The following is a 24,156-nucleotide window of genomic DNA, read 5'->3' on the forward strand; positions in this document are numbered from 1 at the left end:
GAAGTTTTCTTCCTTTGTGGATTTAGCTTTAAAGCAATAGTGAGTAAAAGACAGCAGAGGCTGAAACTATCCCAGCTCTCTACTGGTTCCTTCTGCTGTCCCAGACTTACTGGCCTTGAGATGGAAGAGACAGCCCCAGTGTGTCAGGACTCAGTTTCTTCATGCAGGAAAAGTTAATTCTTTATTCACACAACTCATTTAATGCAGTTTTTACAGCCCTCATGGGCAACTTTAACTGGTTAATAGCTTTCTTGCTAATTACTCTATTGGTTAGTAAAAGGTATTTTACTTGTCTATCAAATATTTCTTTTCTTGAATTGTTTACATATTATCTTCACTGATGGGACTGAACTTATTGTTTATCTATCTATCTTCTTATGGGACTGAGCTTATTGTTTATATAGATGTACTTGTCTTCTACCCTAGAAATAGACTGTTGTGTTAACAAACTCTCATTTTCAAGATGTTTTTGCATGAGAACTTGCAAAGTACTTATCTGCACTTAGAAGTGACAGGCCAGCTATTAATTTAGCAGAGCAGCCCTAATTTTATGAGGCTTTTCTTTTATAATTTTTCTACCTGTCTGCAACATATGTTCCAGAACCTCAACTCCTTTCTGTACCTGTCAGCTGGGAAAGTGATTAATTGAGTGATCAAACTACAAATTCCCATTGCAGAGTCCTTGGAAATCCACACACAAGCACTGGACAAGGAGGGCTGGCAGTCCTGGCCCTCTCCTTCAAGAGCCTGAGTGAGGAAATGGGAACTGAGCTGTTCTATGGATCTTCCTTCCCATGGGAAAGCTGCCAAGCTCAATTTGTGATGCTGAGAACCAGATTGTCAAGAGACATTGAAACCCTCAGTTCCCCTCAGGCTCAGGAAGAATCAAGCCCTGATTTGCTTTTACAAATCTGATCCCCAGGTGCCTCCACAGCCAGGACCGTGCCACATTTCCCCCAGGGTGCAGGGCCATCCCTCATGGGTCCTCTCCTTCCATGCACACTCTCTCTTACCTTTTCCATTTATAGACACAGGCAAAAAAATGCTAACATCTCCCTAATTACTGTAATTATCACAGCAACTATCAAGTTGTCAGTACACATCCATTGCAATTAGCACTGTTTTACTTTGCATCAATCACTCTTTCCACAGCATCCTTGAGAGGGAGGATTCTCTGAAGCGTTTCAGCTCCCACCCCCAAGGCTTTGGAGCCATCTGCTCGTAGGAGAGGAGACGGTGACACAGCTACAACTCCACCTCAGAAGTGCAAGGAGTGAGTCTGTCTCAAAAGTGAGAGCACATTAACCTACACCTGTAATAAGAGCCTTCAAAATAGCAAAGGTGGCTTTGTGTCACCAACTTCTGGAGAGAAACAACCAGAAGCAGAACAGCAGAAGGAGAAAGGTGAGGGACAGCAAAAAATTAATCCAAGGCATTCATGTGGGTTATCTGCCCAGATCACAGAATCACAGAATGGTTTGGGTTGAAGGGACCTCAAAGATTATCCAGTTCCACCCCTGCCATGGGCAGGGACACCTTCCACTATCCCAGGTTGCTCAGAGCACTATCCAGCCTGGCCTTGGGCACTTCCAGGGTGGGGCAGACACAGCTGCTCTGGGCAAGCTGTGCCAGGGCCTCACCATCTTCATGATAAAGAATTTTTTTCTAATATCCAGTCTAAACCTATTCTCTTTCAGTCTGAAGTCATTTCCCCTTGTCCTGTCACTCCAGACTATTTTCAGTTATCTCTTCCTATCTTTCTTGTAGCTCCCTTCAGGCACTGGAAGGCCCCGGCTCATCTCAATCAACCCTGATCCTGCAGCAGCAGCTCATTGCAAATCAGGAGGATTCAGCTCCAGCTGAGCCACAGGCTTCAAGCAATGCCTTGGAAAAATAACTTTCCATGCCCCACAGCTGTTTCATTTCCCTGCTGTTGGTCCTTCATAGAAAATAGGGGGAAGACTCATATTTATCATCCATTTATCATTATTATCAGTTCCTAAGATTAGGGAAGGCATTGTAGAGTCATGGAATGGTTTGGGCTGGAAGGGAACTCAAAGCTCATCCAGTTCCATCCCCTGCCATGGGCATGAACATTTTCCACTAGCCCAGGATGCTCCAAAGCCTTGTCCAGCCTGGCCTTGGGCACTTCCAGGGATCCAGGGGCAGCCACAGCTCCTCTGGGCACCCTGTGCCAGGGCCTCACCACCCTCACAAGGGAGCATCCCTAACACCCAATCTAAATCTACTCTCTGAGCTTAAAGAGGCTTTATGCACATTAAACTTCACAAGGCAAGCAGCCACCATGAAAGGAGAGAAATCCATCACTCCCTGAGACACACCAAAATCAAATTACTGGAAGCACTGGCACAGCAAAGCCTCAGAGACAGCTCAGGCACAACTGTTCCAGCCAGGACCCCCACTGGGTTCAGGGGAGATTAATGAATGCTCCCTCACTAATATTTTTAGCTGGATAGTCAAGTCACACCAGGAAACTTGATGCTGGAAATTCGATGCTGGAAACTGCTTAGGATGAAACCCAAGTCAGCTACCCAAGAGCCATTTGAACAGCTCTGGGCATCCTTGATTGCAAAGCTCCACCTTGCACCGTGACAGGAACAGAGGCTGTTGTGCCAAAAAAGGGGCAAAACACTGAAACACCCTCCCCTGACTTCAGATAGTCCAAAATCACACATTCTAACTTATCAACAAGGCACAAATTGCAAGCTCTCTCCTGGCTGGCTGCTCAGGAGGGAGACGCCTTCACTTAGAGCCCCCAGCAGATTTTCTGTGGTGTCCAAAAAATCCCATTCTGCTGAGCAGAGCTCTGCCTGGGCTGCTGCCACGGTTCTTTGGGCCAATTCCCTCAGAACCACTCTGTGATGGTGATTAAATAGCTCAATCTGTGTGAAGAACCTTTATTCCTGCCCTGCTATATAGCAAATTGCCTGAGACACAAACTGCCCTCCCAGAACCACAGGCTTCCACCAGAGACAGGGACAACCTACAGGGAAACCTCTCCAGACAAAGCTTCTCACTTCTCTGCTGGTGATTCCCCCTTCCCAGACACTTGGAGCCATCTCCTCCATGAGTCAGGTCTCAATTTCCTTTGCATTTGAAGCACAAAATTTCCACTCATCCTCCCTGGAGGGAAAAACTGGCAAAAGTGTCTTTTTCTCAAGCCCTGCTAAAGCTCTCTGGTATTTATGGCTGCACAGCACACTAAAATGCTCAAGTATGAACTACAGGCCAGAAACAGCAAAAATCCTACAGCTCTGAAAAGGAAAAACAAAGTAGAAGAGACACTTGTGAGTTAGCAGTTTCCAACTATTCCTTATCAGAGGCAGATCCTGCATTTGGGCTTAGAATTTGCACTTTTAAGTGATTAAGTTCTCAGGTTACTTTCAGTCAAGTGTGTATGACTGAGAACCTTGGCACTGGGACTAGACAAGACAAATTAGGGATAAAGACATTTTCATTCCTGAGCATAGAATTGCCTATTTTAACTTTCCATGATTCTATACCAAACAATGTTTAATTTTAATTTTTTTTGGTGGTGGCTTTGTTTTGGGTGGTGTTTTCTTGGGTATCGATTTGCTTTGGGGTTTTTTCTTAACTTGGGGAAAAGGTTTCTAAAGCTATCACACATTTCCTCCCACTACTAATTCACACTTCTGAAATATCTTTTCAGGATTTGAGCTGTCTTAGAGTCCTAAAGCAAAGGAGAATTAAAGAGCTCTCTGGGATTCCCTAAAAAGCCCCCAAAGCTTATAAGGCTCCACAAACTAAAACCTCAAGTCACAACCTGCAACAAAGCCTGAAATCCAAGATCTCAGGCACTGGCACAGCTGTCCAGGGCTGTGGTGGAGTGGAGTCCCCATCCCAGGAGGGATTTAAAAGCTGTGTGGAAGTGGCACTTGGGGACATGTCAGTGGTGGCCTTGGCAGTGCTGGGGGAATGGTTGGATTTGTGACCTTAGAGGGTTTACCCAACCTAAATGATTCTGTGATTTACCAGGATCAGTGATGCTACAAGTTCCCATGACAACAGCCACTCCTTCAGGCAAGAATTCAGGACAACTTAATGCACCACCAGCCTCACAACCCTAAAGGTGAAACTTCCCAGAGAATCCGAGAATTAAAGAATGGGTTGGGTTGGAAGGGACCTCTAAGATCACCCAGTGCCACCCCTGCCATGTCAGGGACACCTTCACTGTCCCAGGGTGCTCCAAGCCCTGTCCAGCCTGGCCTTGGACACCTCCAGGGACCCAGGAGCAGCCACAGCTTCTCTGGGCACCCTGTGCCAGGGCCTGCCCACCCTCACAGAGAAGTCATTAAAAAAACAACCCAATTCCTCCCTGAGTACTTTCTGAGCCCTTCCACAGCTGAAGGTTTGGAATAACAAAGCCTATTGAGTTTTTTTTTTTGCACTTTCACCTTATCATTAGAGAGTTACAGTCTCAGGAGCAAGTGTAAACTAAGTGTGGGCTCCTAATCCTCCTCCTAGGCTGCTGGTTTCCAGGGATCTCACTCCTGCTGAACCTCATGAAGGATGACCGAATAGCTGGAATAAAGAGGGAACCAAATCCCAGCCATGTCTGCTGGGTGTCTCTGTTTCCAGCTCCAGAGGAACTCAGCAGCCAGGACACACTTGGATCCCTGTGGAGGCAGCTGCAGAAGAGAAAGTGATGAATTAACATGTCAAGGAATTGTCTGGGACAAAAAGCAGTGGAACGATCAGAATTACGGAGAAATTGTTCTGAGATTGAGCAGCACGTGGCTTTTTAGGTTTAAAGAAAGGGAGAGGAATTGAAGAGAAGAAGCATTTAAATGCCTTTTGCTTAGGCCAGCAACAAGCAGCCCCTCAGTGTATTTCATGATCCTTTTCTGTACTTCTGGATGATGAAAAAAGCAAACTGGTCACACAGCACCTCTACTTACCTTCCTTGATGTGTGCAGTAACACGCAGCCAGCACCTTCACTTTCAGCTGGAAAGAAGGAAAAAAAAAAACCCACATCAGAAGAGTGTTACTATCAGAGGTACCTGACAGGCAGCAGGAGCTGAGCAGGAGGCTCAGGAGGAGGTGAAGCATCACTCTCTTGGCAGGGGATGATCTCTAGAGAAAAGCAGAGATTCAGTTTTTACAACATCTCCCATTTTGGAAGCGTGAACCAAGCACGCTTGGATTGGCATTATCTGATCACTCGGGGATTGTGTCTTGCAGCTTTTTTTGGCTTGGTTTTTGTAACTCTGATGTATTTTTACTCTTCCCTTCTCTCCCTCCCTCTCCACCTCCCCAAAAATCTAACTCCTAATCCTTGAAGTAATCATTTAATCCAATGCATCGCTGTTTGATAGATTGAGGCTACGATTTCATGAGTCACCCTCGTTTGGAAACCCTCCTTGTCCTCGTTAAGGAGTCAACAATAACAGCCAGGCACTTCCAAGGGATTGCAGGCAGTGACTCCAAGATGAGCGCATTAATGTCCTGTCAACTCACCACGCTGCCTCCATAAATCTGAGGAGAAAGCAACACAGCTCTTGGGAAAGAAAACTGCTGTTTAGGGACTAGTAAATGTCATTGAATACACAGGACGGGGGAACCCGGGAAATTCCCACTTCAAACTTCCAAGCGCCAACAATAACATTTTCTTACAGTAACTACCAAGAATTTTTTGGGTATCAGCTACAAAACAAAACAAAATCAAGCTGTCTTTGCCAAAAGCCCACTCCTTGCAGCCAAGGCAGCCTCTCTGTGGCATTATTTGTCCCATAGGTACTTTTTGTGCAGAGAATCACAGAACAGTTTGGGTTGGAAGGGATCTTAAAGACCATCAAGGTCACCTTCCACTTGACCAGGCTGCTCCAAGCCCCATCCAACCTGGCCTTGAACACTTCCAGCCTGGCATCCTTCTCCTTAAGTTCTAAAAAAACCCCCAAAAAGCCTGAGCTGCTACCAAAATGAAGCACATGAACAGCTTTAATCTGAACGAGCGCAGTAGCAGCAGCATGGAAAAACCCACTGGAGACCAAAACTTTTCCAGAGGCCAAGCTGTGGAAAACTACAGAGATGTAACATGGAGTTACAGTTATTCAGATGAGGGTTTTGCTTCCTTTCCAGATCTCTGCTTCCAAATCCTAACCTGTAAGAGCTGCTGCAATCCCATGACTTGGCCACTCACCTTCAAGCCAAGCCCTGCTACTCTCCAAAAAATAAGCTGAGGGTGTAACTCACGTTAGAACTCCAAAAAAAAACCCAATTATCTTTTGCATGCAGAAAGCTGATTTAAACAGAATCATTGCTGATCAAACAGAAATTTGAGTTTTGCCCTCGATGGGGTTCAAAGGCTCCAACTCAAAGTGGGAGCAGAGCTGCGGAAGAGAGGGAAAGGATTGACTTCATCTCCCCCTAAACAAAATGAGGTGGTTCAGAGGCTTTGGTTACATCACCCAACTTCTCCCAGATTTCACTTGGATGCTGCACATGTGTTTAAAAGCATCACTTAACCAGACAAGTCTGCTGCTGCAACAGCCCCAATTATTCCTGCTTTTGCTGCGCCTTTTGGAAAACACAAGCTGTTTCATCTAAAAAGTGCAATTTATTATTAAAAAGCAAGCACCCAAATAAACCAGAAACATCAAGCATTTTCCCCAGGCTCTCACATCTGTAGTTCTCCAATGCTCACTTACCCAACTTCCAGCCTAATTACACATGCAGAAGTATGCAGGGAGATTTGGAAGCCCATAAATATTCATTGAGGAGAAAACATGTTTTGGTTTATCTGCTTTTGCAAGAAATAGTTCTGGAGAGACAAAAAATACCCACAATCCTGAACAATAGCAGGCACATGCTGAAGAGAGAGCTGCAGCCTGTCCTCATGGATACATGGAAATGGAACAGAAATTCTTGTTGTGCTTTTATCAGGCAGCAACTCTTGGTTCCTCTTATCATTTTTGAGGTGTATCAATCTTTGCTGACAGCTCTCTCACGTACCCAGCTGGAGGAGCACCAAGTGCTGCTTTATCAACCTAAGCAAAAACATCTCATTACATCTGTTGGAGCAGGATCTGTCAAACTTCTCAAAAAAGCTGTTCTGGGTACAGAGGTGACACTTTGGAAAGCCCAGACCTTCATTCATCATTCATCCCAACAACACATAGCTCAGATTTCATCCAGGCAAGGAGATGGATGGGTATGTCCATCCCAGTTCTGGGCTGGTGTCTTAAATGCTCACTGGAGTGCTACCAAATCACTCAGGGATAGCAGCAAATCCACTGGAACACGACAAAGGGAAGGGAAATATACACAGAGACTTCTCAAGTGCTCTTCTGCCTTGCTCACAATAAATATCCATTTATTTCCTGCTGGGCAATGTGGGATCAAACCCTGCAGGAGGTTGCCCATGACACATCCAAAGCTCAAGTCCAACCACCACCAGCCTGCCACTCATTTTCTCCTCCTCCACAGCACCATCCCCGCCTCCCTCCAGCCAAGGAGGGGGTAAAAAGAATCAACACCGTTGGCCCTTGCTCCTCCACAAAGGAGCCCTTCATGGGAATGACATGGATACAGAAAACCTTCAATTCACCCTACAAGAAACTCCCCATCAATCTCCTCAGCCAAGAGCAGTAACTTGAAAATCTCAGTAATTTGAGACTTCACACCTGAATGTTACAATGAAGCTCTAGGAGGAGTTTGAGATTGAGACCACGTGAAATTTTCACATCTATTTTTGTGGCCCTCCTTGCCGGACAGAGCAGGCAGCAAAAGCCTATTTTAGGCAAGCGAGCGAGCAAGGGGCATTATTGTGTGTCTGAGGGAGAGCTGCCAGGGGTGGCTGAGCTTATCTGTTGGGCTCTGCTCCAGGTCCTGCCCAGGGGAAAAGCCAAAAAGTCAGCAACGCATCCCCGACATCCCCTGGCAGGCAGATCAAGGCGCCACGCGCATCCCGAGGTTCTGGGATGCGTGCACACAGGCACGGAGCCTTACTGGGAACCCCACGAGCGACTCCCAGGGAGCTCAGCTGTGACAACTCTGAGGAATTGTAACCATCAGACCTTGTGGCACACTCTGTCTCTCCTTTTATTCTCCAAACAGGCCCCATCCAACTTCAACACAAATGAGATTTAATGCTTGGAAGTTTATTTGCTCGGTTTCATCACAGCTGCTCTGATAATATCCCTGAGAGCAACCCAGAGAAACAAAATCCCCTCCTTGCTTCCCTTCCACCCCCTGCTTAGGTAACAACATCTGCCATGCAAGCCTGAAAACAAACCCCTGAAAGTCAAATACCAAAGTTTAAGGTATTTCACCTTTTGTCTTAAGAGATCTCCTTTCACCCAGGATCCCTTTCCATCCTTTTCCTCATCCAGGTCCCCAGTGCTGCCCTTAACACCTGAGAAGATCCAAAAGCCCTTGGAGCAAAGCCACCACTGGATGCCTGCAGCATCTTAAGACGGTATTTTATTTTGCAATAAAAGGAGTGGAAATTAGAGAAAAAGAGCTTTTTGGCTGTGCACATTTCTTTAGATCTACAAACACTCCCTGGTGCATCTTCACAGTAAATATATATAAGCACAGTAAAATAGAGCAGAATACTGTATTAGCACTTCCATGTTTTTCCCTGAATAATACCAAGGACCTGGTGTGAGTGGAAGCATTAAGGTTTTGAGGGCTTATTACTTAAAAAAAAAATAAATCTATTTTATCTTTGCTTTTTATCAGGGATAAAATCTAAGACTCAGCTACTTGAGTCGAACCACACCGTGAGCAGAAAAAAACCGTTCTGCTTTTCAAATCTGCCTTAAAAATATTTAAATAAAACCCCATCACCACATGGGGTGACAGGAGTTTGTCAGGAGCAGTGGTGACCCTTTTAACACACCACAGAAAGTGAAGGATTGCACAAACAGGATCTCAGAGGGATTCTTTGCTTTGCTGTCCTGAGCCTGGACTAATCACCATCAGATTTGAATAATTTTGGTCAAATATTGTTAGATAAATAACTGTGCTTTCATTATCCCACATTGCCACAACAGGTGATGAGGAAAAGAGCCTGAACTCTGCTGGGTTCATCCCACAGATCCCCAGGTCAAAGGCAGGTGGGAAAAAGGATTCTGGAGCAGCAAAAACAGCAAAACAGGGGAAGAACCATCCCTCCCTGGGAAGGAGAGGGGACATCACAAAGACTGATTAGGGGCAAGGTGTCACTTGTCACACCCATGTGCTATAAAAGCCGAATATTTAGCGGAGAAACACACCTGTGGCAGATTCTATTGGAGCAGGGGGAAATGTGCATTTTTTTTCCATGCACTTTAAATCCCACAGGGGGGATTTAGCTGCTCCAAAGCACCAAGGTGAAGCACAGAGAAGGGAGGCTGCTGCCTCCGTGCAGAAGCACCCGTGCTCCCCCCACACCTCCCTCAGCTTCCTAAGCAGCTCTTTGAAAACACCCTGGTCAGGAAATTCGGAGGGAGGCCGTCCCCTCCCCGGCACACAATCGCTATATCCACTTTCCATTAGAGGGTAGGAAGCCTCAGGAGCCCAACATCCCACTCTGACATCAAACTGCTAAAACAGGAGTTATCAGATGGAACGCGTGGGTCAGCATTGTGCCTCGAGACATAAAAAGGACCTTGGTATTAATGTGAGGAAATGTGACTATTGTGTGCAGAGTGATACCCATTCAAGCCCAGACCACTTGTCTCTGGACCTTACTCTCTCTGGAATATCCTTGGCGCCAGCATCCAGCTTTTCTCCTCGTCCCCTTGAAGAAAAAAAAAACTCATTTGGGCAGGGGCTGGGCCAGGATTTGGATGCCGTGTTTTGTGGCAGCGGGCGTGCACGTGTGCGCCTCTGGAGCACAGGAAACTGTTGATTCTCTGTATCTAGGAATGATCAGTTTGAGCAGGGTGGAACAGCCTTTAATTTCTCCTGAAGCGTAATTGGTGTTCCGCTGCTTCCCCCCCACACCCCGGCAGAGCCACATCCTGCTTTCCAATTGGCTTCTCTCTGCTGGTAGGAGTTTGGCTTGTTCTCCCCAAAAGGCTCTAAAATCTCCAGTCTGAGCATCAGCTGCAAGTGGGAAAAGTTCAGCAGCTACAGCTCCACAAATCCTTGAGAAACCGTGCCTAAATTTAAGGAAATATTGTGCAAAAACTCCTGCAATGTAAGGAGAGGTTGAATTGTTTCAGAGCCTCAACCTCAAAAACAACATCCAAAGAACTGTTTTAAAAGCCCAAAATACAAGAACAAGGTCCAAATGATTGTTTTAAAACCTGAAACTGAAAGAAAAACCCAAGATTCAAATGATGAAAATATATGCCTGGCTGACTTAAGGGAGCTGCCAAGGAGATAAGAACACCGTGACTGATGGCAAGGATGTGCCCCCACATATTCCCAAGACTCACTTGCATGACCTGTCCAATAAACTTAAGGCCCAGCTAAACCAAACTGCTGCATTTATTTGCAGGGATTTAATTCCAGGTGTGCTGCAGATAAAGCTTTCCTGGACAAAAGCCTGGAGTGCCAGGACAACGGGGAAATGGTTTCCCACTGATAGAGAGAACATTTAGATTATAGACTTGAAAAAGAAATTACTTTACAATGAGGGTGGTGAGGCCCAGTTGCCCAGAGAAGCTGTGGATCCCTGGAAGTGTTCAAGGCCAGGTTGGATGGGGCTTGGAGCAAACTGGTGTAGTGGAAAACATTCCTGCTTACTGCAGGGGGGTTGGACTAGATGACCTTTAAAGGTCACTTCCCACCCAAACAATTCTGTGATTTTACTTGCAAACGTTTATTGTGACTTCAGAAAAAGCCTCAGCCTAAAAACCACCCTGATATTCCCCCAAAAATACAGATCCCAGGTCCAAAAGCCTCCAGCTTCAGATAAACACCCACCTTCCTGTTAGAGCTATGAACATTTGCTGAAAACAAATGTTACCACCAAAATCCAAGTTAGAAGGATGAAAAGCGGAAGAGAATTAGCAAAACCTTCCATCAGTTTACACAAGGAAGCACTAAAACACCCAGGAGAAATGACCCAAATGTCACCACTGAGCAGCATTTTAGTGCTCAGGCATCTGCACTGCTTTGGGCTCAGTACTCCCTGCAAAAAGGCAGCCAGTATTAATTAAAAATAAGACAGACCAAACCTTGAACCCCAAATTTCTTCAAGCCATCCTGTTTTACACACACCTGTGCACAAAGCCCAGTATTTTATGTCAGTGGTCATTTGTTGGAGTTTTATTGGTCGTGCTGTGTTTTGTTGGCTCAAAACTTAATCCCACACAGTGATCCTTTAAAAACAGAATTGCAGTGGAGAGCATCCAATTATGCTCATGGAGAGCTGCACACACATCACACAGAGAGGAACAGCTCAACAGGATGAGGCAGAGCTGTCACTGCATCTGTAATTCCACCTTCACTGCCTGCCAGCACCTGCATCCCAGGCTTCCAACTCATCCCCTCCCTAAATGGGAATTTTGGATCTTTTAGCCCTTTATTAAGGTGGGCAGCAACCTCACAGCAGCTAACCTAAAAAAGTTCTCCAGCAGGAGAGAGTTTGGGCACCACATTCAGCCAAGAGAGCACATTTTGACTCAAACATTTCACCCAGCTTGGAGAACACAGGAAAATTAGATGAGGATGCAAAGATTCCATTTCCATGCTGGTTTTCCTCTGTGTTTTCAGAGCAACAGAGGATTTTGTAGGATTCTGGTGCACCAGTTCCCCAGGGGTAGGAAATGAGGTGTTTGGGGCCTCTGGCATTGCCTGGAGAAATCCTACTTTTATTTCCCCCTCCTTTCCAGCTTGGACAAACCATGCAAAGGTTCAGCTCCAGCTTTGCTCTAGGAAATCAAAACCTGAGTATAAAAACAAACCTCCTAAAGCTTCCAAAGAGTGGCAGTGACAGAAAGGAATTTCTGTGCAGGGAACAATTCCCTCCCAGACACACCTTGGCTCTGGCATAATTAAACCTCAGTTTGGGAATTGGGTATTTTTTTCAGAAGTTCAGGGTATTTTTCTTGAAGGATTTTAAGGGGTTCATCTCAGCCACCCCTCCAGGAGGATCAGCTGTGCCCTGGGCAGCCACAGACTGATTTGATGTGTATAAAATCCAGCCTGGAAGAAACTCCAGTAAAACCATCTCTGTAAAGGAACTGATAGCCCAGATGACTCCTACTCCTGGACTCTGATGAATGCTTTGCATAACAGTGAAAAAGTTGGATTTTGGCTACCTGGATCACTTTGATGTTGTAATAAGGAAAAAAAAAAATATCTCTTTTTTCACCTATGCCCTCATTGAAAGTTTGGGCTTTTGCTCTGTCTGAAACTCATTTTTAAAATCTCCAGCCTTCCATTTGAAACAGGACCCCAGCACACCAGAAATCCATTTTTCCTTAAAAATTCTGATCATCTCAGCTGGAAAAAAAAAAAAAAGGATACAACTAATAGCACCAGCACAAACAGCAGTGCTTCAGGGAAATAAGGAAGCCTTTTTTGTCCTGTTTTGAATGGAAGGGAAAACACAAAAAGCCCAGAAGGACACACAAGGAAAGTGAACTTCTTCAGATGCAGAAGAATCCACAGCACTTGCATTCCTCATCCCCAAACAATGCACCCCACGGCACTGAGTCCTGACTGTCATAGCAGAGCACAGCTCTCTTAAATCTTTCAATTAAGATGGCATTTGTAAAATTGCAGGCTTGGAAATTGCTGGATATTATTCCTAAGTTCAAGTCATTGCTCAGAGTCAAAAAGCAAGACTCCAAGATAGTCAAACAGGGATCCAGGCTGTGCCTAGGGTGCATCACCATTCCCAGTAACTGCTCACTGCAGATCAATTGGGATTTGCATGTAAAAATAACTTTTAACAAACTTAAAGGACTCTCTGACACTGTGACACCAAGAATAATCCAGAGCCTGTGCATTTAACCTCTAAAATAGTCCACATAGGCAGGCTCCAGCTGCTGGGACAAATCCAGGCTGCTCTGTGTCCCAGAGCTGTGTTTTCCCAGGCACATCCCACAAAATCCAAATTTCACAAACTGGGTGGGAAAGGACCTTAAAGGTAAAAGGACCTTAAAGATAACCCAGTTCCACCCCCCATCTGTGGGCAGGGACACCTTCCACCAGACCAGGTTGCTCCAAGCCCCATCCAACCTGGCCTTGAACACTTCCAGGGACTAAAGAAGGTTAAGTTTTGTCTAATTCAGAACTACTTATCTTACTAAAATGGAAAACATTTTCTAGCAAAGTAAAATGGTCGCTACAGCTAAGAAAGATTGTCACAGCTACCAGCCACAAAAAAAAACCTCTTTAGCTGTATTTGACTTGATTTCTGTCTTCTCCTAAAACCTCTGTTTCTCAGACCTGGCTTGGCACTATGTGGGATCTCATTTTAAATCTGTATTCTCTTCCTCTTCCAGCTTTACTTTTCAAAAGATTAACTAAGCATCAGCACTGGATTTTATGGGAAATTAAGCCAACGGGATTTTGTGCAAAAGAAAAAAGTTAAAAATTGTGTATGAAATGAAACAAAATGACAGAAGTTTTTTGTGAAGGGCTTGGCTATTTTCCTCCCTCATCATTTATCAGTACTGAAGATATTAAATCACTGTGCCTGAAGCAAAGGTTCAAGGATGGGTTGGACAGGGCCTGGAGCAACCTGGCCTAGCAGAAGCTCTCCCTACCCTTAAAGAAATCACATTTAAGGTCCCTTCCAACCCAACCCGCTGTGATCCCGTGAAATCCCACCAGCAGGACCAACCCCCCTTTGCCACCCCTGTTTCTTTGGGGCCACTCACCGGTGGCACTGGGAGCGCCCTCGAGGTTGACGTTGACGAAGAAGCGGATGCTGTCCGCGGACACGATGGTGGAGTTGACGCCGTCGAAGAGCTCCTCGCTCGCCGCCTCCTCCTTCGCATCGTCCGTGTCGCACTTGAGGTACCCTGACAACGAGATGGGGGTGCCATAAGAGGGCAGGCTCTCAGGGCCTGTTGTTGTGGTTGTTGTTGTTGGCAGGGAGGAGGTGTCTGTGGTATCCGAGTCCGAGTCCAGGGCTGAGGAGGTCTCGGCCATCGCCGGGGCCTTGTGAGGCGCCGCTCTGAGGCCCTGCGAGGCCCGCGGCGTTCAAGGAATGGCGCCCAGCATGTTCTGGGGTCGCCTCAGCGGCTTTTTCCTCATGTCAACGGTGTGGGCAGCAAGGCTCAGCCACAACACCTTGCTCCCCTTCAGGTAAAAGCCACCACAGGATGAAAATGCTGCATAAAAACGCCACCAAAAGTAAGAGTTGTGCCCCAGCCCACCCCGAACCAAACACCTCGACCGAGCCAAGGCCGCGCCACTGCTTTGTGATGCGGCGATTTGAAACTAGAGGTGGAAAAATTAAAAAAAAATAAATACAAGAAGTTTCCAAGGTGATACCTGATATGGACAGAGAGACCCAGAGTTCCCCACGGGGCAGAGGAGGGCAGAGGAGCAGGTCACTGGGGGTGGCAGCACTGAGAATGCGAGACAAGTTTCTTAATTACACCAGACAACTCCTTAGCCTTTTGCAAGGCTTTAATTAGAGTTTAACCCAGCCTCATCCAACAGCAAAGTGGTCCCTGCAACATCTCATTAGGGAGCAGCTGGAGGACTCTTGTAGCACACTCATGTATCATGTTTAATTAGGAGAATTAGGGACATTATAGAATGTCGATTTTTACATTACCAGGATTATTCAGCAGCTTCTCCTCATCTTCTTACAAGTCTTTTATGCCTAATTTGAAGCAGGAGGGAGATATTTCATTAGCTGGCTCTAGGCACTACAGTGAAATGAAAAGGGGGAGCTTCAAGGCAGAGGCTTGAATGGAAACTAAAATATTGATGGCTTTTTTTAAAGCCTCGTATAAGCAAATGTGGAGGCAGCAGCTGAAAGCAGCACATGCTGCCTCTGAGGGATCGAGCCAACAGTTCTCCACCACAAAACACAAACCCTGAGGAGTGAGGCCACAAACAGGAACTCAGTGACACAGGACAGGGGCTGCAGCATTTCCTGCCACAAGCTGATGGAGCTCAGCATCCCCCCAGAGGGCTCAGAGGGTGCAAAGGGGCTGCAGGAGCTTCAAGCCTCCAGATGACTCCTAAACTGCTTATCAAAGGTGTGGGAAACCCTGGTGGATAAAGCCCCTCAGATTAACCCCCCTCCTGATCTCTGCCTCTTTCACCTTAGAGCCTGACAGGAATTAATGTGAATAAGCCCTGTCAGAAGTGTTCTGAAGGCTTCAAAAAGCATCCAGGGTGCTGCTGTCCCCATCCAGCAAAGCCCACTGAAGATATCATCCTCTGCTGCTGGCAGAGCTTGGGGTGTTTGCAGCCCTGCATGATGGAAACTTGTCCAGACAGAAAAAAGCGAAGTGAGGAAAGTACAGGAAACACCTGAATGCTGAGGGCACCACCAGCTATGGAATCTCTGCTGGCAGATGTGGCAGGGATGGACAACAGCCAGACAAGGTGTCTGCTGCCATCAGCAGTACTACAAAGTCCCACACAAGCATCTCAATCCCCAAACTAAGTCCCAAAGTTGGGGTTTGGTTCCTCCAAAATGCATGATGGACACCATAATCTCTCCTCAAAGCTGAGCACCTACAGTGCTGTCATTCCCCTCAGTGTCAGGAGAGTTTGGGCAGCCCTGCAAAAGAAAAAAAATCAGCCTGGGGAAGGCTTTTCCCACCTCAAGCACATCCAGAATTGCAGCCTCAGGGAAGTTCTGAGCTTCATCTCCAGCCTTCCCACTCACTGGGTCAGATGGGAGACACATAAGGATGGCTTGAGCACCCAGCTCTGAGAACATGGCTGAGCTTTTCCTCCCTGTCCTCAAGGAATGAGATGGGTAAACAGGGAAAAGCCAAGCAGGGAAAATGATTTATTCTCCTCCCCAGCCACTGAAAGGGGTTTGATAAGAGGGTGGCAGTGGTGGAAAGCAGAGAGGGCTGGAGACAGGACAGAAGCAGCCCAGGAGCTGGAAGAAGGGCAAGGGTGGAGTAGGATCAGAGGGTTGGGCAGAGGTCAGCCAGGACTCTGGCAAGGGAAGCATCCTCTGTTCCTCCCTCTTTAGGGGAGGAAAGAGCAGAACAAAAGGCAGCCGAGCCTCGTGTCCCTTGGGCAAGGCAGGGACAAAACACTCGGCCTGCAAATAATCCCCAACCTGGGCTGGGCAGGAACTGCACTCCCAGACAGGTGTCTGCTCTGCCACTGAACCACCTCCAGGCTCAGACCACTCCTGTTTGGAATCCTTCAGCCTATTTCATCTGCCAGGAGCTGGAAACCATGAGCAATTCACGCCTGTCAAATGCAGGGTGACCTCGAGGTGACACAGGCTCGGTGGTGGCAGATGCACCTTCCCTCCGAGCTGCAGCCCTGCCTCCAGCCCTGGCAGCTGCTTCCCCCTCATTCCCTGATGCTCACTGAGTGCCACCCCCGCTGCTTGAAGGGCAGCAGATGCCACAAGCGACAGCAGAAGCTGTTCAGCTCCTCTGGAAGTCTGATGGGTGTTTTGCAGAAGTTCAGAGCAGGATCTGATATTGCTGTTGCAGAATTTGTGCAGTTACCAACCAAGTTTCCACATGGAAGTCCCAGAAACACTTCACAGGCTCTGTCAGGAGCAGTTGCTTCAGAGACAGAGGGCAGAGTTAAACACCTTTTTATTGGCATCAGATTTCCTGGGGGAGAGTTCAAGATCTCCAAATTGGTGCTGTCTCCATCTTTGTCACTGCAAGTTGGCACCTTCAGATGAAGGCAGCGTTTGCTCAAGTGCCAGGAGCTCTGTGAAAGGGCCAGTCAGAGCTCTGAGCACAGAGAGTGCCACTCCAGCCCAAAATATGGTCTGAGAGGGGAAAGAGAGGGGAAAGAGAGAGGAAAGAGAGAAAGAGAAAACGGAGAGAAGAGAGAGAGAAGAGAGAGAGAAGAGAGAGAGAAGAGAGAGAGAAGAGAGAGAGAAGAGAGAGAGAAGAGAGAGAGAAGAGAGAGAGAAAGAGAGAGAGAAAGAGAGGAGAGAGAGAGGAGAGAGAGAGGAGAGAGAGAGAAGAGAGAGAGAAGAGAGAGAGAAGAGAGAGAGAAGAGAGAGAGAAGAGAGAGAGAGAAAAGAGAGAGAAAAGAGAGAGAAAAGAGAGAGAAAAGAGAGAGAAAAGAGAGAGAAAAGAGAGAGAAAAGAGAGAGAAAAGAGAGAGAAAAGAGAGAGAAAAGAGAGAGAAAAGAGAGAGAAAAGAGAGAGAAAAGAGAGAGAAAAGAGAGAGAAAAGAGAGAGAAAAGAGAGAGAAAAGAGAGAGAAAAGAGAGAGAAAAGAGAGAGAAAAGAGAGAGAAAAGAGAGAGAAAAGAGAGAGAAAAGAGAGAGAAAAGAGAGAGAAAAAGAAAAGAGAGAGAAAGAGAAAAGAGAGAGAAAGAGAAAAGAGAGAGAAAGAGAAAAGAGAGAGAAAGAGAAAAGAGAGAAGAGGTTTGGCTGAGGAGGAGCTGCAGTACAGTTAAAGCTGGCTCAGACCAGTGCAGCCCTCCTGCACCATGAAGAACACACTGTGGTCAGGATAATCCCCTCAGTCCACCCTGCAGGACTCATCTCATGGCAAAGAAATGGAAAAACATGGGAAGTGCACGAGAGCAAGGAGAGCAAGCAGCATCCTTCAGTGCTGCAGGAGCAAAACCCCCTCCTCACCCTCTGCAGACAGGAGCAGCAGATGCTTTCACCTTAAAGCTTCCTTTACTTAAAGGGCTTCCCTCAGCCCACACTAGGCAACATGAAAATAAACCAGAATAACTAGAAAATAAACTCAATTTTATGCAGGTGCTGGGAAGAAAAAATGAATAATTAGGATTTCTCTGGTGATTCCCCTCCAAAGCATCAGCCCTTCCTCTGAGGTTCATCCCAGACCTGCTGTGTTCTGGTATCTCAAAATCCACCCAAGATCAGGCTGGATGGGGCTTGGAGCAACCTGGTCTGATGGAAGCTGTTCCTGCCCATGGCAAGAGGGGGATGGATGATCTTTAAGGTCCCTCCCAACCCAAACCATTCCAGGATTCCATTACTCCATCCCCTGCCTTCTCTCTTTCCTCACATTCTCAGCTCCATCTCCCAGAGCTCCTGCTGCTCTCAGCCCTCTCACAGCTCTGACAAGGTGCCTGCCCTGCAGCTATTTTGCTTTGGAGCTGAGTTTTAGTGCCCAGGGCTCTGCAGGGAGCAGCAGTGACTGCAGCTGCTGCCATCAGTGGTGGCACTGAGTGTGTGTCCCACTGCTGCTCTGGTGGCACCTGGCAGCTGCACCTGGGGCAATAAAATCAGCTGAGCAGGAAGCTCAGCCTCAGCCACCTCAGATAAACTCCCTGGAAAAGCTGAAGTGGGAGCAGCACTCCCAGCCCAAGGGCTGCAGGCTTCTCCAGGAAAGCCAAAAACCTTAATCAAACTCAATTTCCTGGGAGAAAAGCAGCTTTATTACTAAAAACATCCTCCCACACCCCAGGTGATGGGAATTATTCCAGCCACAACCCCTGCACAACCTCTCAGGTGACAAAGCCACTTGTGGAGCTTTAACCAACAGCTGCAGGCACAAGCCACTAACTCAGAGCAGTTTTCTGGAAGCAACTGATTTTTACCCTCAATTTCCAAGGCAATCTCTTCTCCAAGCCTGGAAAACTGCTCTCATCTACAGCAATGCCTATTCCCTCTGTCAAATCCAAAACCCAGGCTTCCAAAATCATGGAAATGCATCTCCTCCTCTTCACCCCTCCAAAAAACTCTCCCCAGAAAGCCAGGAACCTCAAACTACATTAAAGGAGGCTTTTTGAGCTATGATTGGCAATCCAACACTATCAGCTTGTCACCTTAAAAGCCATTTCAGATTCCTCAAGTGAGTTTTTAGGCACAGAAGGCAGCAAATTGTTTTGGAGAACCATTTTTGCATCCATTTTCTCAGAGGAATTACAGGTCAAGTACAGAAGGTCAAAGGAATCAATGATAATAATGTATATTCAATAGCTTTTAAAGGTAAAGGAGCATCAGCTGGACATGGGCATTACCCTAAAATCCAGCCTGGTTTTTTTGAGCACCCCAGTGCCTGGCTGTAACAGAGTATTAAGGATCTCAAGAGAGATTTAAGCCTAAAAACTCACTTGATAATGGTGGCATTAAGTTAAAAAAAAGTCATCTTCACCTATTTTTTTTCCTTGTGGATTTTTAACTTGCTCTAGCCAGGAAGAGACACTGATTTTCAAGAAAGGCATGAAGCTGTAATTAACCTGAGCTCTCAGAGGGTTTGCTTTGCTCCCTGAAGGCTCCAATTCACTGCACCACTTGGAAAACACCCAAATCCCCAACTTTGGGTGCAAAAGGAAACTCAATTAATAATGGAGCATCCACCTCCAAGCTGACCTTTCCACTCTGCCCAGAAAACACAGATTCCTGGTGCCTCCATAGGTTAGGTAACCTCCCAGTCAGTTATCTCATGCAGGGAGAGAGCAACTGGAGGATTCAGGAGAGATCTGGAAGAACTTTGTGCAAGTGTTATCAGTTCTCCATCTCCAGAGAATTCTGGAAAAAAAAAGGGTTTGAACAGCACCCTACTCCCACATGAACCAAAGCAAGTTTGTGGGCACATCTCACAGGCTGATTCCAGCATAATCACCCACTTCCTAAAATACCTCTCTTTTTTTTTCCAGATAAAATGAGAGCAATTACATTGCTGTAACCACATTTTTTAGGTAAATGCCCACCGAAATTTCACACATCCCTGCTGAGGCTAAACTGCAAAGTTTGGGCTTTGTTTTGCATGATAAAAGTCATAAAAAAACCTCTTCCTTCCTAACAAATGATTGCATTTCACAGACAAGAACAACTCCAAGGCTGCAGCCAGCCAGCAGCACCCAAAGCTGTCTCCCACCCTGCTAAAACTGGGAGGCACAATGATTAAATAAATCTGGATGCTTGCTAGGATTTTAAACTTTTTCTCTGGCTGAGAGAGTCCCTGGCAAGGCTCACAGGAGATTTCTTTACCACACTGTGCCAGCCCAGGAGCCCACTGAGGGGCTGGGGGTGTCCCCAGACCTCATGGTTGGACTGCTGAGGGTTTGCTGCAGAAAATTCATCAGCCAGAGGAGGACCCAGAGCTTATCTCGAATACCTTGGTTAGAAAAACTCCTTTATTAAGATTCACAGAGAAGTTGTGGTTGCCTCATCCCTGGAAGTGTCTGGACAGAGCCTGGAGCACCCTGGTCAAGGGGAAGGTGTCCCTGCCCATGGCAGGGGTGGAAGAGATGGTTTTTAGGGTCTCAAATTAATCACTCTAGGTTTAAGCCAAATAATTGGGGTTGGCACAGGCAGATCTTCATGTAGATGGGATTTAGAGAAGTGTCCCCCAATGCCAGACCTTCCACAGGTACCTTAAGAGCCAGGGAAGTGTGGGGTGAAGCTTTTTGGCTCTCCAGCACTCTCTATAAAATACAGATTTTCTGCAGCAATGCTCACCTGCTAGGATGATGTCAATCCATTACCTGAGCTCAAGGGCACAGATTAAACCACAAGCTCCTCTTGGAAAAGCGGAAAAAAAAAAAAAAAAAGAAATCCAAACCAGAGGTAGAAAGTGCAGAGCAGGTGAGTCACCAAGAGCAGAGCTCTCCCACATCCCTGCACCACTGGCTGACCATAACCTCAGCTGCATCTTCCCAACCCTACTCCAGCCTTTTGTCATGAAGGGCCAGATGAAAACATCAAACTTCCCCTGTCACTTCAGTGATAATTCATAACAGAGCTCCAAGAGCTGATCTGTTGCTGCTGCAAAAAAAAAAACCCTCCAAAACAAAACAAAAAAATACCAAAACAAACAACACCCAGGCACTTTTGAATTAATTCCAGTATTGTATTTTGCAGCCAGATTTCTAGGAAATGTTGTGAATAATCCAAGTAATTCAGTGGAGTGTTGTGGGGGTTTTTTGTTTTGTTTTTACAGAACACAGGAGCATGTGGAGTTTCAGTGCTGCAGCAGAACCCTCAGAAATCAGGGATGTTCCTGCTCCTTTTAGTATTTTATTAAAGGCCTCCTGATAATTCCAGAAATAAAAATGTGTGAGAGACCTGTGAGCCATCTCCTGGTGTTCTCCCACAGGTAGCAGCAGTTCATCTCCTGCTGGCAAACTGGGCATCTCATGGGAAAAAACCCATTGTGAAAGGAGACTTGTTTCACAAAAACATTTAAATGAATCTCCTTCTTAAGAAAACAATTCCAAGACAGATAAAGTCAAATATATTTTTAAAAAATAAAAAAAGAAGAAAAAAGAAAGAAAACTCCCCCAGAACACATACCAAGCTGAACTGCAAACTGAAAAACAAAAACAAGCAGATAAAATATATCCAAACATCCCAAGCCAGACTGGGGCCTTGGGGCCCTTCAACACAACTGTGATTTATTGTGCCAGCAAAACCAATTAATAAGTCAGAGGAGACCAAGCAGTGAGGGATTTGCTCTGGAAGACCAGAAAAAAAAAATAATTTATGCTGCAGGATCTGTTGAGCCAGCTTTAAAACAATGCAACAATTCAGATATCCCCATCACTGCACTGGGATTCCTTCCCTCAGATTTTGCAAGAGGAACCAGAAAACTTCTGGGTTTGTGTCTTATCAGGGAAAGTTCTTGGCTCAGTTAAAAACCTCATCACAATTTGGGCAGAATTTGATCGCTTGCAGGTAATTCCAGTGCTTTCAGAGCTCCACCTCCACGAGGAGGGTGCAGGATGCTCACAAGAGACAATGAGGGGCTTGATGAGTTAATTCTGAGCCCTGATTGCTGAGCTGCATTTTATCAGGACTCCAATTATCCCCACGTTTGGACTGGGGCTCCACAATCATCTCATTACTCACTCACATTCACCAGGAAGAAAACTCATTTGTCAAAACAACCTTACAGAAGATTTAAGTGACTTTAACATGCAAGGAGGGGACACCAATTACTACCAAGCCCTGCCAGGTTTGTTTGTGCAAGAGGCTTCTTCCAGAGACTCAAAAATATGGATTTTCATCAGCAAGATGGCACAGGACAACTGTTAAAACTGACAGTACACATGGGCTGAAAACAGACCATGGCCATCAGATGTTATCAAATCTGCTGCCACCACCCTCAATCAGAAATGTCCAACTGAGTAGGCACAAATTAATTTCATTTTTTTTTCTCTTAATATTGCCTGTACAGAACGAACTCCTCACCTGATTTTTTTCCCAGCTGCATTGTAAGTATTTACCTCATGCAAGGCACTAAAAGCCACAAAAGTTGCTTTCAAGTTCTTCCAGAAATAAGGGAAAACTTGAACTCAAAGCTGATCTCCTTGATGAACTTTCCAGATTTTTAGCTAGTTAGGTTGGGAGATGGTTGGGACCATAACCTCTGAATTTCCCAAACAGTCACATATTAATTCACTAGAAAATCCTTCCAGGGCTTTCCCCAGCTCCTCAGTAATTACAAGAGCTACAAATTACTAAACACTTGAAGTTTTTATGGATGTAAACGTCCAGGAGGTTCTTCCAAAGCTCTGCTTTGGTGCTGCAGCCAAGTCCATGCTTACTACAGTTCTTTCAACTGAAAATGAGTTTTCAACTTTTAAATTTTAACATTGCTGAGAACACAAGAAGGGTAAAGAAAAGTTAGCTGGCAAAAGACAGACCCAGGCTCCAAAGAGAGCCTCAGATATGCTTAGAAACAAAAACATCCTAATTACTAAGAATACAGAAAACCATATGTATATGCAAGATCCCAGGAGGAGATAAGCAAAAAAGCTCCACTCTACACAGAGCAAGAATATCAAAAGATGCTGCCCTGCTGAGAAAAGGGAGGAAAATGTCCAAAAAACAGAATTAAAGAGGTTTCTTTTTTTCTTTGCCCTCTTCAGGGGGACTGGGGATTTTTATTGCTTCAGAGGTGGGGCAAGAGCATCTCCTGCCTGGCAGATCCCCACAAGCTCGGTGATTTCATAGCTCCATTTCAAAACAAGCTGTTTTGAAACCCTGTGAAAAGGTAACATCTTTATCTGTGGTTTCCTCCAGCCCTGATGACGTTTTGGGGTGAAGGCTTTGAGAATCTGAGGGCACAGAACCCCTGCAGAGAGATCACCAGAGCAGCGCAGCGGGGCGGGAGCGCTCACACCAGCACGCTCCGGGATGTGCTGCCCATGCACCCCAAGGCCTCGGCTCAGTCAAGCAGCAGAAGGTGACTCATCACTCCACAGCAGCTGAACTCTTCCAAAAGGTCACTTTGTAATGAGGAGTAAGAGTGGCAGCAGCTCTGAGGGTGAAATAACCAAGAAATCCAGTGTATTTCCAATCACAACACGACAAGGGCCGAGGTGGAACTTGTGAGCAATGTTCCCTCCTTCCCCAAACCACACAAGCACAACAGGAAAGCACCACAGAGCTCCTCAAAGCCCTCAAAGGCAGCTCCAAGATACTGCCTCCTTAAGACAAAGGAGGAAGATGAGTAATAACTCAAATACAGGGCAGAAATGCCCATTGCCATGGCACCAAGTCGACAAAAGAAGAAGCCTCTCTCAGAAGATGCCACAAGAACAAAAAAAAAATATTCAGAGATCTGCTTTGGGGTTTTTTTTTTGTTGTTTGTGGGGATAGTTTGAGGAAGGCAAGACTGAGTCCTGGAAGGGGACAGGTAGAGGCACCTAAGGTGTCAGGATAGACAGCTGGGCTGTGACAGAAGGGTTTGGGAAGAAGTAGGGGCTTGTCCTGCCTCCAAAACCAGCAGTGTTTCCCCCCAAGCCCTTACACTGCTCTCAGGCAGATGCTGGTGGCTCAGTCACCTCCCCAGGTCCCAGCCTGGGTCACCCTCTCACATTCCCAGTCCTCAGGAAAGCACCAACCACATCCCAAGAGCCCACAAGCGAGGTGGGCAGGAGGGAAGGAGCAGGGCTACCCCAGCCTCACACCCCACATGCCCTCAGAACACCTCCCTGAGGTCAGGCATTATTTTCTGCCCTTCTGCAACTCAACCCAGCCTCCAGAGAACACCTCTGGCTAGAGATGAGAGGACTGGCCTCCAGTTTTGTCCTTTGACTCCCCAAAATTTGTTCTTTGTACGAGAAAGGGAGAGCCAGTGCCAAAGGAAGTACTGTCACCAGTGCTGCTGGATCA

The 24,156-nt window shown here is 46.3% G+C and overlaps 1 protein-coding gene across 5 annotated transcripts in view; it reads right to left on the reverse strand.

Annotated features, from left to right (window-relative positions):
- SLC4A11 (solute carrier family 4 member 11) overlaps positions 1–24,156 on the reverse strand; it is a 104,901-nt gene that overhangs the window by 55,744 nt on the left and 25,001 nt on the right. For all 5 annotated transcript variants that reach the window (XM_077177873.1, XM_077177872.1, XM_077177871.1 and 2 more), the window contains exons 3-4: positions 13,810–13,953; positions 4,941–4,987 (exon numbers count right to left, since the gene is read on the reverse strand). In XM_077177873.1, coding sequence (XP_077033988.1) covers positions 4,941–4,987; positions 13,810–13,953 — 191 coding nt within the window. The remainder of the gene's footprint in view (positions 1–4,940; positions 4,988–13,809; positions 13,954–24,156) is intronic.

This window comes from Agelaius phoeniceus, chromosome 4 (genome assembly GCF_051311805.1).
Source record: "Agelaius phoeniceus isolate bAgePho1 chromosome 4, bAgePho1.hap1, whole genome shotgun sequence".
In the NCBI taxonomy this organism is placed as follows: domain Eukaryota; kingdom Metazoa; phylum Chordata; class Aves; order Passeriformes; family Icteridae; genus Agelaius; species Agelaius phoeniceus.